The sequence below is a fragment of the Chionomys nivalis genome, chromosome 19, assembly GCF_950005125.1.
Source record: "Chionomys nivalis chromosome 19, mChiNiv1.1, whole genome shotgun sequence".
In the NCBI taxonomy this organism is placed as follows: Eukaryota; Metazoa; Chordata; class Mammalia; order Rodentia; family Cricetidae; genus Chionomys; species Chionomys nivalis.
The window spans coordinates 52,751,881-52,765,020 of NC_080104.1; the positions used below are offsets into that span (position 1 = coordinate 52,751,881).

The window sequence follows — 13,140 nt, forward strand, 5'->3', positions numbered from 1 at the left end:
TGCATGTATGTATACACTGTATTAAGAAATACACAAGTGAAAATTTTGATTCTCCAGATCTTAGCTAGTCAAATATAGAAACCATATAGAATAACCTGACACACAGTATAGTTCCAATGAATTTTCAGTAAGCCTGTGTCCCATAACACTGAACACTGTTATTTGGACAGCTCTTTTATTACTTACTATGAAAGGGAAAATAAGTTAAACAAGTTAAAATGGAAAGCAAATTACTATGGTATTACCTTCAAATGGTAGCAGTTTGGAAACACTAAAAAAAATTGCTTAGCACCCATGAAGCCCTAGATTCAATACCTAGCCCCTCAAAAATAAAATATTAAAAATTTAACATTGCCAGTAATATTCTTATCCATCTCCTCTTGACCTGGAATTGGGCAACACATAGGAATGACCATCAGACATATTACACACGCCCCTTTATCTAAGAGCACAATAATTATTACTCTAGTGATTTTTATTGTAATGAACAATCACCAATAAAGATATATCTTCTTTTCCAGGCAACACAGCTAAAGTGTACATCGAGATTCAGGATGAAAACGATCACCCCCCAGTGTTTCAGAAGAAATTCTACATTGGCGGTGTGTCTGAGGATGCAAGGATGTTTGCCTCTGTGCTCAAAGTGAAGGTAGGAGAAAAAAAAAAACTCTGATATGAAACTACTTTGAGAGCAAAGAGCTCTGAGTTTTGCCGATATGCTATAGCCTCATTATTTGTGTGAATGACATTTATATTCAGGTTAAAAACACAAAATTCTTTGTTTGTTGTTTGGTTTAGTTTGGTTTTTGAGACAGGGTTTCTATGTATACCCTTGACTGTCCTGGAACTCACTCTGTAGACCAGGCTGACCTTTAACTCACAGAGATCCACCTGTCTCTGCCTCCTAGGTGCTGGGATCAAAGGCAAGAACCACCACCACCTGAATGCAAAGTTCTTAAACTATAAATTGCAATAGTGTTGTTCCTGTTGCTGTATAAAATACTCTAAAGGCAACATAATGAGAAAGAGTTATTTTCCATCTCAGTTCCAGAGAGGATAAACCCATCATGGTGGGAAGTCTTGGTAGCAGGAATAGAAGGTTCACCAGCCCAATGTATCACCAGTTCAGAACCACTGAGTGGAAAGGAAGTGGAACCAAGCTGTAACATCTCAAAGCCCTCCCCATTTACAAACTTCCTCCAAGAAGTCTCTGTCCTCTTAAATGTTCCAAAACCTCCCCCAAAAGCACCTCCCACTGGGAACCACGTCTTCAAACACATAAGCCTGTAGCGAACATTTCACATTCAAACATGACATAAACTTAAATTTAATTACCCAAACTCAACACAGTTTTTATGAGGTCAACACTAAGCAACTTAGTATATTCTTACTGAAAACTGGGTCAAATTCCTTATAATAATCTACATAAAATATTGCAGATGTTTTGTCCAGCATATATTTAATTTTATTTATTATTTGTTTGTTTGTTTAGTATTGTATAAGTGTGAATATGTTGCCATAGCTGAAGCTTACATCATATTTGGGAAGATCAGAGATCATACTTCTGGAGTTCCTTCTTTCCTTCCTCGTTTATTTGGGTTTGGGAGCTTGATCTAGGCTGCTGGGTTCGTACTGCAGTCATCTTTACCTGCCATGCCGTCCTCACAGCCCTCTCAATGGGTTTTCATGCCTCTACTAGGATCTCCTCAGAAAAACTCCATAGAATCTCCAAATAAAATTTCTAGTGACAGATGTGGAAATCATCTACTCTAGTGAGAATGACTGCCTTCTTACAACAACTTTTCAAATATCAAGTGATGTTTAAATTAAGATAATACTCATAAACACTGCTAATTTTAGTGCTCGACTAAAAGTTTTTTGAGTCTCTTCATACTCAGAAGAGAATTGGAAAACTACATATGTAACATAGAGGATGCTCAGGTTCCAGGTTGATGCTTTCAGTTTCCCTGATATCCACAAACACATCTAGAGATGTCTAAAATGCTTTTGGATATTTTCAGTTGTTTTGTTATTATGCAATAAAATATTTGATGTTTTCTTCTTATTAGCGTAAGAGTTAGAGTCTTAGTTCACTGTAGATTACCGGTTACGGTTATGTTTCTGAGCTCTCCTTAACAACCATTTTAATAGCTATACGCTAAATGTATGAACTCCTTTTGATCCCTGGCAAGCTCGGCTTTGGCATTCCTGAGCTCTGCTCATTAGAAGCTGTCTTTCTTCCCCATGAGCCGGGCCTCCGTGATCAGTCTTAATGCTTCCAGCTGCTTTCAGCACCTATCCAACACCTTCAGTAACAAAAAGAAATTTCAGTCAAACCCACAATCAAATGTAAGGGCAATGCCAAGAAGGGAGGGTAAACACTCCAGAGCCTATGAGTTCTAAGGGACCTAGAGAAAGATGACAGTCTTTGTGTTTGTGTGGGAAACACTCACAAGAGATCAACTGCATCATGGAAATCAGTGTTCGACCCTGAGACAAAACCCAGGGATGGAAAGACTGAGCAGAGCTTAGCGATACACTGATGGACAGACCTGATGAAGTAATTCAGTTAGGAGAACACAGACTGCACTGTGGATCTAAAGGAAGGAACCAGTTCAATTACTGAAAGAACATTTTTTTTACACAGCAGATAACGCTCGTGCAGCAAGGCAGATAGATCAGACTGGAATATATATAGGATCCTCTATTGCAGGGCAGCCACTGAGTGCAAAAGCAGTGGATGGTGACAGGAGGCAGGGCACGGATGAGCCAACGGAGAAGTCTTTGTTGGCCCGCACAGTTGCTGCTCTCAGTCTGGAATCCAGAAATCGTCTCTTTCCCGTTTTAGCCCAGTATTCACGAGTTAAAGCAGTTCTCAATTCGTACGTGCGGTGGGAAAATATTATTTAAAAAATCACACTGAACTGGGGACTACTCTCCTGGGAGGTTTGAGGGAAAAAATGGTTTTAAAATGAGAAATCTCCTGGGAATAGGATAGGGGCTTTTAAGCCACTTGCTGGTGCATATTAGAGTAATGCCGGATTTCATCTACTAGGAATAAAAGTTATTTTTTAGCCTGCCATAAAATTCAAAATACTGAAAGTTACACCTTTCAAAAGATGCTGCCAGGAAAAGAATAAGTAAGGGAGAAAAAAAAAGTCACATAAAATAGAACCGACAGGGTAAGATGGGGCTTTGAAAAAGCAGGAAGGCAAGCTGAACTGCCTGAGAAGTTGGAGCGTGGACTCGAGCTGACACTTCGAATATGCTGGATGAAGATAACACAGTAGGATAACTGATGGAATAAATTGCCCAGTATGTGTTGGGAAATCAGGAAGTTGTGTATCTGCTCTCCATTGGAGCGTCTAATACCCTAACAGGCCTGCTGGGCACTCATGCTGAAGAAGTAAGTGTACTATTTTCCTACTCAGCGCTAAATATACAGAACTAGCTTTCTACCCTCCTCCAAAAAAATAACATAAATAACATTCTAGTTAATGAGACAAAAAGAACGAAAGACAGAGGGAGAAGCAGTAGTTAACTCTGCATGGGAATGCCATCTAATGTGATCTTACTACATGTTTATACTACACTGAGTCGAATATAATCATCTGAAATAGGGGAAAATGTGACTTTAAATTATTTGCCTCCGTGGGACAGTTTGGAGGGTGTGTTTGGCTTTTACCTGCTTAGATTGTCTAATTTTATTCCGGTGTCTATCCTCTTGGGGTCTTCTGCCTCGGAAGAGGCTAAGCCTGCTCTTAAACCTGGTCAGCCAGAGCCAAGCACCCTTGTCCTGCTGTAAATGATGCCCTTGGACATGGAGTCCCACTCATTTTGCATATGTGTTCAGTGATTATGCAGCCTCGTGAGGAGATCACGAGACAGTGTTTCACAGGGCAATAGAGTCTGCTTTCAGACTTGGAAATGAAATGCTCACGTCATGTTCAAACAATTGTTAGATTGTGTTAGAAGGTCTCAGGAGATAAAGACTGATCAGCCTGAGCAGCACTCGCTGTGGTTTAAGGCTGACATGTTTGTCACGAAGGGTTCAGCCACATTGATGTCCACCGGCAACATGTAATCAGTCATTCCAACCGCAGAGTGGGAGGGAAGTCCCAGTACTTTTTCCTCATCAGTCTTTAATGCAAGTCATTAGCATCACTTAGGAATCTCACTCACGTTGGGATAGAGTTCCTGCCCCATCAACACCACAAAGGTTAGAGCTGTACCGGAGTAACTTAAAGCAAGAACTCACACAGGCATTCATAAACATGCATGCAGCAATGTCAATCGAAAAAAGATAAAAACTGGGAGCAAACCCTATATGCCTGTCTATGCGTGAACGGATTGAACAACTCGAGTCTGTACATATGATGCAATATTATTCAGTCCTAAAGGGAAGTAAAATCTGACGTGTAGCCTATCCTGGATAAATACTGATGATGTGTGATGTTCACTGAAACAGAGTAGACTTACAGGAGATGACAGTAACTCATGGAAGGTATGTCAGCAGGCTGTGAGGACTGCTGATCTGATGTTTCTATACATCTAAACCGTTTCACTTCTGGGTACACATTATTTCAAATATTGCACTAAACATTTTCTTTGATGTGTTTATAGTAGATCTTGGAGTAAATGTAGTTGAGTCCTGTTAAAATGTTTCACATAATTATAAGCAGTGCTGGATTTTGACTTTTAGATTACTGGGGCCTTAAGTCTAAAGAAAATGTTTAAAGGGGTTAAAAAAAGGTTGAGAATAAAAGGTTGGAAGATCAGGTCCCCCTAAACTAGAGTTACAGATGCTTGTGAGCCACCATGTAGGTGCTGGGAATCAAACCCAGGACATCTAGAAGAATAATAGGTGCTCTTAACCTCTGAGCCATCTCTCCAGCTTCATGTCAGTTATTTTTTAAGAAATGTATGTATTAATTTCTGTTAGCAGACAGAAGTAGAGGTCCATAAGGGTTGGCATGTATGCTCATGCTTAATAGCTGATGTCACAACATTCTCCAAATCTTTGCACAAATTAACGTCCAACCATTTAGCAGTACCTGAACACTTTGATTGTCTCCTGAAAAATTTTTCAGTCTATTCTTGATATTTTACTCATTAGATGGACATATAATGGTTTCTTACAGTTTATTCTAATTCATTCACATTGATACAGTTTGAATGCCCCTTTATACATCTAAAATGCCTTAGTACTAATCTTGTGGGAGTGACACAATGGATGGCTGGTGGTGGAGATCAGAGGACAATGTTGTGGAGTCAGATCTTTCCTTTCACCTTTACATGAGTTCCAAACTCAAACCTGCCAGGCTAGTGGGGTCAGTGCCTTCAGCTACCGAGCTGGGTCATCAGCACCCTTCCTAAAAGTTCAACACTATTCTGTCCTACTCCAGTGTCCTTGCAAATCTCATTCTTATGATAACTATTGTTGATTTATGTGCCCTGCATTTCCCCTTTACCCTCCTCCCACCTTCTTCTGTTTTTACCTCCCTTCCCTAAAGCATCCCCTCCTTCCCATTTCCCTGGTCAGATCATGTATACTCTATGATTTCCTTCTCTGTTGCTACCCAACACCCTTATACCGGCAATGGTTCTGTTTTATTGGCTTCTACAGTTATTCCACAATATATATTTATATCTCAAGATTGGAGCTAGGATCCTCTAATAAGAGAGAACATTGGATGTGCATCTTTGGGCTTGACTTACCTCACTCAATATCATTTTTTCTAGTCCCGTCCAATTACCTACAAAGTTCATGATTTTGTTTTTTTTACAGCTGATTAGTGTTCCCATAGTGTATACATATTAAATTTTGTTGAAGATACTTTATTTTCTCCAGTGTATGTTTTTGGCATCTTTGTCAAAATTAAATGGCTGAGGTTACATGTGCTTACAATTGTGTCTTCAGTTTTGTTCCATTGGTCTGCATGTCTGTTTTTGTGCCAGTATCATACTGTTGTTTGTTTGTTTTGATTTCTTACCATAATTCCTTTTGATTCTTTGAGAATTTCACATCATGTAACCTAATCCCACTCACCTCTGAGTTTCTCCATGTCTGCCCTTTACCCCCTGCAATGTGCCCCCTAAAAGAATACCTTCCAAAATTAATTTAAAACAAAATAAACAAAAAAAAACACCTTCCTCTGTCTTTCCAACAGTTCTTCATTCATCCTAGTGGTACCAGGAGCTGTTTTGGTGATCACACAGTGTACTCTTTTGTCCAATCAGCCCCATCAGCAAAATGTTCATTGCAATGAGTGATTGGTCTGAGTCAAAGCCTCTGGCATACCATCATCACTGGACAAAAACAGTATTTTATTGATTATTTTTAATCTATATTCACCAGAGATATCAGCCTATAGTTTTCTGTTATTGTAGTTGTTGCTATTTTTACCTGCTTTGGGTATTGGAGTAATACTGGATTTGAGGAGTTTATAAGTGCTGCTTCTCTTTCTTTCTTTTCCTTTTTCTTATCTTTAATTTTTTTTAAAGAGTTGAGGCAGAACTGGCTGTACATCTTCTTTGAATGTCTGGTAGAGTTCTGCTGTAAATCCACCTGGTCCTGGACTTTTTTTAGCTGGAAGGCTTTTTATTACTACTTCAATCTCCTCATTTGCTATGGGTCTATTCAAGTCATTGACTTCATGGTTTAATTTTGGTGGTTTGACTAGACCTAGAAATCTAGGTTTTCCAGCTTTAGAAAGTACAGATTTTTGAAATATCATCTTATAAAACTGTGAATTTCTTCAGTATCAATTGTAATGTCTCCCTGTTCATTTCTGATCCCATTAATTTGGGTCATTTTTTTTCTTTTTATTAGTTGGGCAATAGGTCTGTCAATTTTGTTTATCTTCTCAAAGAAATAGTTCTTAGATTTGTTGATTCTTTATATTGTTTTTTGTTTCTACTTTGTTGATTTCTGCTCTGATATTTTATTATTTGTTGCTACCGATTGGATCTGGATTTGATTTGTTCCTTTTTTTTTTTACTTACTTTTGGTTTTCATTATTATTGCAGTATTTCTCTGTGTTCTTTATAATTTTTTTAAGCATAGGCACTTAGAGCTATACATTTCTCTTGTACGAATGCCTTCAGTATGTACCAGGGGTTTTGTTATATTGTATTTTCATTTTCTTCTAGGAAGTTTTTATTTTGACTTTTAATATCTTCTTTGATTCACTCATCATTAAGTAATGAGTTATTTGATCTTCATGGATTTGCTTATTTTGCAGAGGTTTCTTTTTGTCTGCCAATTTTAAGTTTTGTTGCACTGTGATCAGATGGAATACAGGGAATTACTTTAAACTTTTTGAACTTGTACAGAATTGTTTTGCGTCCCAGAAAGTGGAAGAAAAGATTTCATATGCTGCTGAATAGAATGTGTATTCTTTGGTGTTTCGGCAGAAAATTCTATAGACATCTGTTAATTCCATTTGATGTATGATGTCAATTAATTTGGATGTTTCTCTTTATTTTTTTGTCCAGATGATCTATCTATTGGAGAAAGTGGGTATCAAAATCACCTACTCTTGATGGATTGATGTTAATCTGCTTCTATGTGTCTTCTTCGAACTCCTTGAATTCTTTGGGGGCATTTTACAATTGTTCTTTTAAACCTGTCTCCTAGAGTTCATCTAGATAATTGCATTTGCAAGCATGTCTGCAGGACTGGTCAGCTTTAGAGAAAAGATACTGATTTTATCTTTCATACTGTTGATATTCCTAGGATGAGATCTGGGCATGTGAACTCCCTTTGTTGGTTCTGAGTTTATGATTTATAAAGCATGTTGAGGAAGGAGAGAAGATGTGGGGGTGGTGTGGGTCTATAGGTTGAAAATATTTGGGGTGGAATTAAATCAGATGGACAGACGAGACTAGGCTGGTATTCAGGATGTGTTTCCCATTTCAAGCCTTAAGTATGGCAGTGGAGAAGTCTGAATACAATGGCTGGATATGATGTAGGAGACAAGGAAAGTCCTGTGATTTGACAGATGGGTTTGGAGGATCCTGGCCCCAAACTAGATCTCCTTTAGAATGAAGGCCAGACTAGTCCACTGGTTGCGAGTGCCAGGCAAAGCTGATGAATTGGGGAAAGGGAATGAATGAGGAAGGAGGTCAGGGGTACTCACTGGGCCAGACCCTGAAGGCAAACATGGAAAGAAGTCTGAGTATGTAGTGGGGTGGTGGAGGCAATACAGAGACTTGTCAATGATTACAGGAAGGGAAGGTGTTGGTGGAAGCCTAAAGTTCTGCTAAATCCCAAGCAGAGTCAGTCGTCGGTCTGACTGAGTCAAGGCAAGGATATGGGTCCTATGCTGTACATTGGGGGATGTGGGAAGTCTGGGTACCTTGTAGGGTGGTTGAGGTGGTCAAGAAGGGACTCCTGGGTAACTGCAGGCACGGCAGGTCCTTAGCTATGACACAGGTCAGACTAGGCTGAGACACAGGGAGTAAGACCCTACAGAAGGCTAGAGGACAGGTACTGCAAAGTGCCAGGATACAGGCTGTAGGGCACAAAGTAGATCTGGAGGGTTGTAGGAAAGTGAGGAAGGAGTGGTAGGGGGTACCCACTAGGCTAACTCTGGAGGAGGACGTGGGATGTCTGGGTATAAAGTGGCAGAGGTGAAGCAAAGAGATTTGTGGGTAAATGAAAATAGGGTGGGTCTTAGAAAAGATAAAACTTTAACATTTCTAAACAGGAAAGAGCATCAATTTATGAATTTTTAAGGGTCTTCTTATATCTAATAGACACATGGTTTTAAAAAAAACTGGGTTTTTTGTTGTTTTGTTTTGTTTTCAGAGTAAAGGTATATAAAAAAGTCCTGAACAGCAGAAAAACTGTCTTTCATGAACATAAAATAAATTATCTATAAAATTTGTTAAAAAAAAAAAGCAATCTTTCACTAATGAATCACGGTGTAATCTTTCCTGCCCCCTCCTGTGCATATTAATTGTATGTTACATGAATAATCATCAAGGAAATTAGGGACATCTAATGAGAAAAGCAGAAGTTTTGCAGAAAACCCACATCTCACCTATGCTGATGAGTGTCTGCTTAGCAGTAAATGCAATTATAACCTTGAATTACAGCCCCACAGCTCATCTACGGGAGCTGCAGTACAGACAAGGTCATCTGCAACTCATTTCCTTCCACACTTAAGTCCTGCTTTGTCTTAAAAAGGAGGCATATAAAAGAATCTGCTTGTTTACTCTAATTCATACTAGAGTTTGACAGTGTGCATAGACAAGAAAATAATAAACAGTATTAGTTGGGGGGCAATGCATGCATATGTGCATGCATGTGTGTGTTGAAGGCTGCATGTATATGAGTATATGGTAACCAGAGATCAACATTGGTTATCTTGTTCAATTTCTCTCTACTTTATTTTTTAAGACAATTTCTCACTGAAACTGAACTCACCAATTAGGCTAAACTGTCTGACCAATGGGTCCAAGGGATCCTTTTGTCTCTGTTTCCCTGGAACTGGGATTATAAACGTGTGTGCCCATACCTGTTGTAGGAAGATTGTTCTAAGGAGAGGGCTGCTTGTTCATCCTGGCTGCCTAGCTAGATTAGCCCCAAAATAACCACACAGAAACTGTATTAAATTAAATCACTGCTTGGCCTATTAGCTCTAGATTCTTATTGGCTAAGACTTATGTCTTAATTTAACCCATTTCTATTCATCTGTGCATCGCCATGTGCCAGTGGCTTACTGGCAAAGCATGTCTATCTCCAGTGGTGGATCCATGGTGTCTCTCTCAACTCTGCCTTTCTTTCTCCCAGCATTCAGTTCTGTCTCCCCACCTACCTAAGTTCTGCCCTATCAAGAGGCCCAAAGCAGTTTCTTTATTAACCAATGAAAGAAACACAAAGACAGAAGGACCTCCTACACCACATACCTGGCTTTTACATGGGAGTTTGGGGTCCAACTGGGTCCTCAAGTTCTGATGGCAAGTACGTTATCAACTGAACCACACACCACACAGGCCAACCACAAGATAGTAATTTTAATAAGATCTGTCAATCCATTGCAAGAATTTTCTCACTGTGAAAGACGGATCCTCTTAGTAATCTTCAGCCTGTCTCATGATCTTGTAGGTTTGACTAATGAACAAATAGCATTTCTGCCTTGCTGTCAAGAGAAAGCTCTTCTTCATGTTTGGTTCTTTACTACCTCTTCCGGGGCTCAGAAATGCCATGTACAGGATGGGCCTGTAATTCTGCAAGATTGAAAGAAAGCTATTGATGAAGTGTCTAGACAGACCTCGTTTACTCTACATCTTAAGATTATCACATATTTCCTCAGCTATTCCTCAAATATCATCCATTGTTCCTTCCCTTTGTGTAGCACTGTCCCTCAGCATTGAGTCACCCCAACCATCATCAGGACTAATCCCTGTGGATTTGGCTGGAAACTGAACCACAGCAAGCTCATCAAAGGCAGTTAGATAGAAAACAGGTCAGCAAATCCTCTCTGTGGGGCAAATCAAAACAGTCAAACTTGAGAATCAAAATTTACAATTGTAATAACCTGTTGGTGGTCCTTTGTCTCCTAATTACTCTGAGGTCCATATCCTCAGGAATGAAACTTGTCACACCTGCTGGCTTCTTCATCTCTTAGTTTTTTTCCCATTGTTTCACTCTGAACTCTCATTCCCCTTTGACACTGAGGTACATTGTTTAAAAGTGGTTCTAAGAGGAAAGCTTGTACTATAAATACCTGTGTTTAAAAAACAGAGAAATTTGAAATAAATAATAATAAGCTTCAAGGTTCTAGGAAATCTAGATCAAGCAAACCTAAATCAATAAGCAGTGACAGTAATAACAACAGCACAAAGGAATGAATGACAGAAAAGGAATCCAGAGTGAAGAGCTGCTTCTCTGAAAAGATAAGCAAGATTGGCAAGCCCTTATGCAAACTAATCAAAAGGAAGAAAAGACCCAATATATACAAATACAGATGAAGCGAGACATTAAAACAGACAGCGGGGAGATTTAGGGGATTATTAATGCATACTATGAAAACCTGTAGTCTAATAAATTTAAAACTCTAGGAAAAAGTTAATTTTCCAGACATATAAACCTAACAGATTAAGCAAAGACCATTGACATAGCATAAACACGCTCATAACAAGCATCAAGTTTGATCCCCAGGCTTCACAGTTGAATTCTTCCAGACCTCAAAAATAATTTTTCCCAATTAATGCACAAAATAAAATAGAAGGAATACACCGAATTTATTTCACATGGCTGGCCATGCTCCCCTATCAAAATCATACAAGAATTTAGCAATATAAGAAAATGATAGGCTAATTCCCAAAATGTACATTGTTACAAAAACTTTCAATACTTATAAACTGAATTCAACAATGCATCATAAAGAGTCTTCCACATGACCAAGTGAACTTCCTTTTAGTGATTAAATGGTGCTTCAATACAGAAAATCAATTAATGTATTACAAAATTTTAATAAACTCAAGGACATAAATCACACGATCATCTCAATGAAGAAAAAAAGCTTTTAATAAAAAGTCCAGCATACCTCTATGATAAAAAACCTGGAATAAATCAAGAATAAAGGGAACATACCTCAACATAGTAAATGCTGCTTATAGAAAATCTATAGCCAACATAATACTAAATAGGGAAAAATTTAATGCATTGCCATTAAAATTAGGAATGAGATAAGACTACCTACTTCCTACATAAAGCCCTTGAAATCTTAGCTAGAAAAGTGAGAAGTAAAATTATTTCTATTTGTGGACAATTTGATCTGGTACATAAAGACCCTAAAGATTCTGCCACTCAACACTTAGAACCAAAAAACAACTTCAGCAATGTAGCAGGAAAACATAATCAGTATATCATATTTATAATATCATAGTAAGAAACTTATTTTCTATACACCAACAATGAATATGCTGAGAAAATGGACAGAAAACGTATCCTATTCATAATAGCTTCGAAACTGGAAAATGTAGGAATAAACCTAACCAAGAAAGGGAAGACTTCTGATGAAACAAATTTTTTTAAATCAATAAATTGAAGAAGGCATCAGAAAGTGGAAACATCTGCCAGGCTCAACCAGCGCAACTAGTGTTTGTGGAAATTGCTGTATTACCAAACAATCTATAGCATCAAAGCAATTCCCATGAATACTATAATGGAATTCTTCAAAGAAATAGGAAAAACATCCGCTGAAATGCATATGTACACAAAGGCCAAAGACGGCAAAACTATCCTGAACTAAAAGATCAGTGCTGGGCTTATGACAACACCTGATTTCAGGTCACACGGTGGAGTCAAAGTAACAAAGAGTAATAACGGGGCAGAAATGGACGTACAGATCAATAGAATGAAATGGTGTTCACAGAAGGAAACACAACAGCAACAGCCTCCTGATCAGGTTTTGTTTCTCCGTTTGGTTGGTTTGTTTTGTTTGCTTCGGTTTGGTTTTTTGAGACAGGGTTTCTCTGTGTAACTTTGGAGCCGATCCTGGAACTCACACTGTAGACCAGGCTTGCCTCAAACTCACAGAGATCCGCTTTCCTCTGCCTCTCGTGTGCTGGGATTAAAGGCGTGCGCCCCCACCGCCCAGGCACCTGATCGTTTTTTAAAGATGACACACATGTGTGTTGTAGAAAAGGCAACCTCTTCAAATGATGCTAGAGAAATTGAATACCCGTATGTAGAAAAATGAGATTAGATCCGTACATCTGCTTTATACAAAAATCATTCACGTGTATTAAGCACCTTAATGTTAGGAAGTCTGAATCTGTCATAGGGGAATATTTCTGAAATATATAAAGACTAGAAAGATGAATATCAAAAAGAATGAAAAAACAGTTTCTAGAATGGACTAATGAAGTGAACAAGAAATCCACAAAGAATTAAATACTAAAAATGGGGGGATAATGCAACGCTCTTACCTACCAGTGAAATACAAATTAAAATTACGTTTTACCCTGTAAGAATGGCCCTCACAAAAAAAAAAAAATTGACAACCCATGCTGGTGTGTATACAAGAGAGGGAATCATTCACTCCGCTGTCAAGAATATAAGCACACACCTCAATTTTAGCCAACCAGGGGAAGACTGAAATTATGTCATTTGCTCAACAATAG

At 38.5% G+C, this 13,140-nt stretch overlaps 1 protein-coding gene across 1 annotated transcript in view; it reads left to right on the top strand.

Moving 5' to 3' along the window:
* The window catches only part of Pcdh15 (protocadherin related 15), a 1,187,935-nt gene that overhangs the window by 1,110,888 nt on the left and 63,907 nt on the right, over nucleotides 1-13,140 (top strand). Inside the window, exon 30 of the mRNA XM_057794363.1 lies at nucleotides 522-649. Within this exon, the coding sequence (XP_057650346.1) occupies nucleotides 522-649 (128 nt within the window). The remainder of the gene's footprint in view (nucleotides 1-521; nucleotides 650-13,140) is intronic.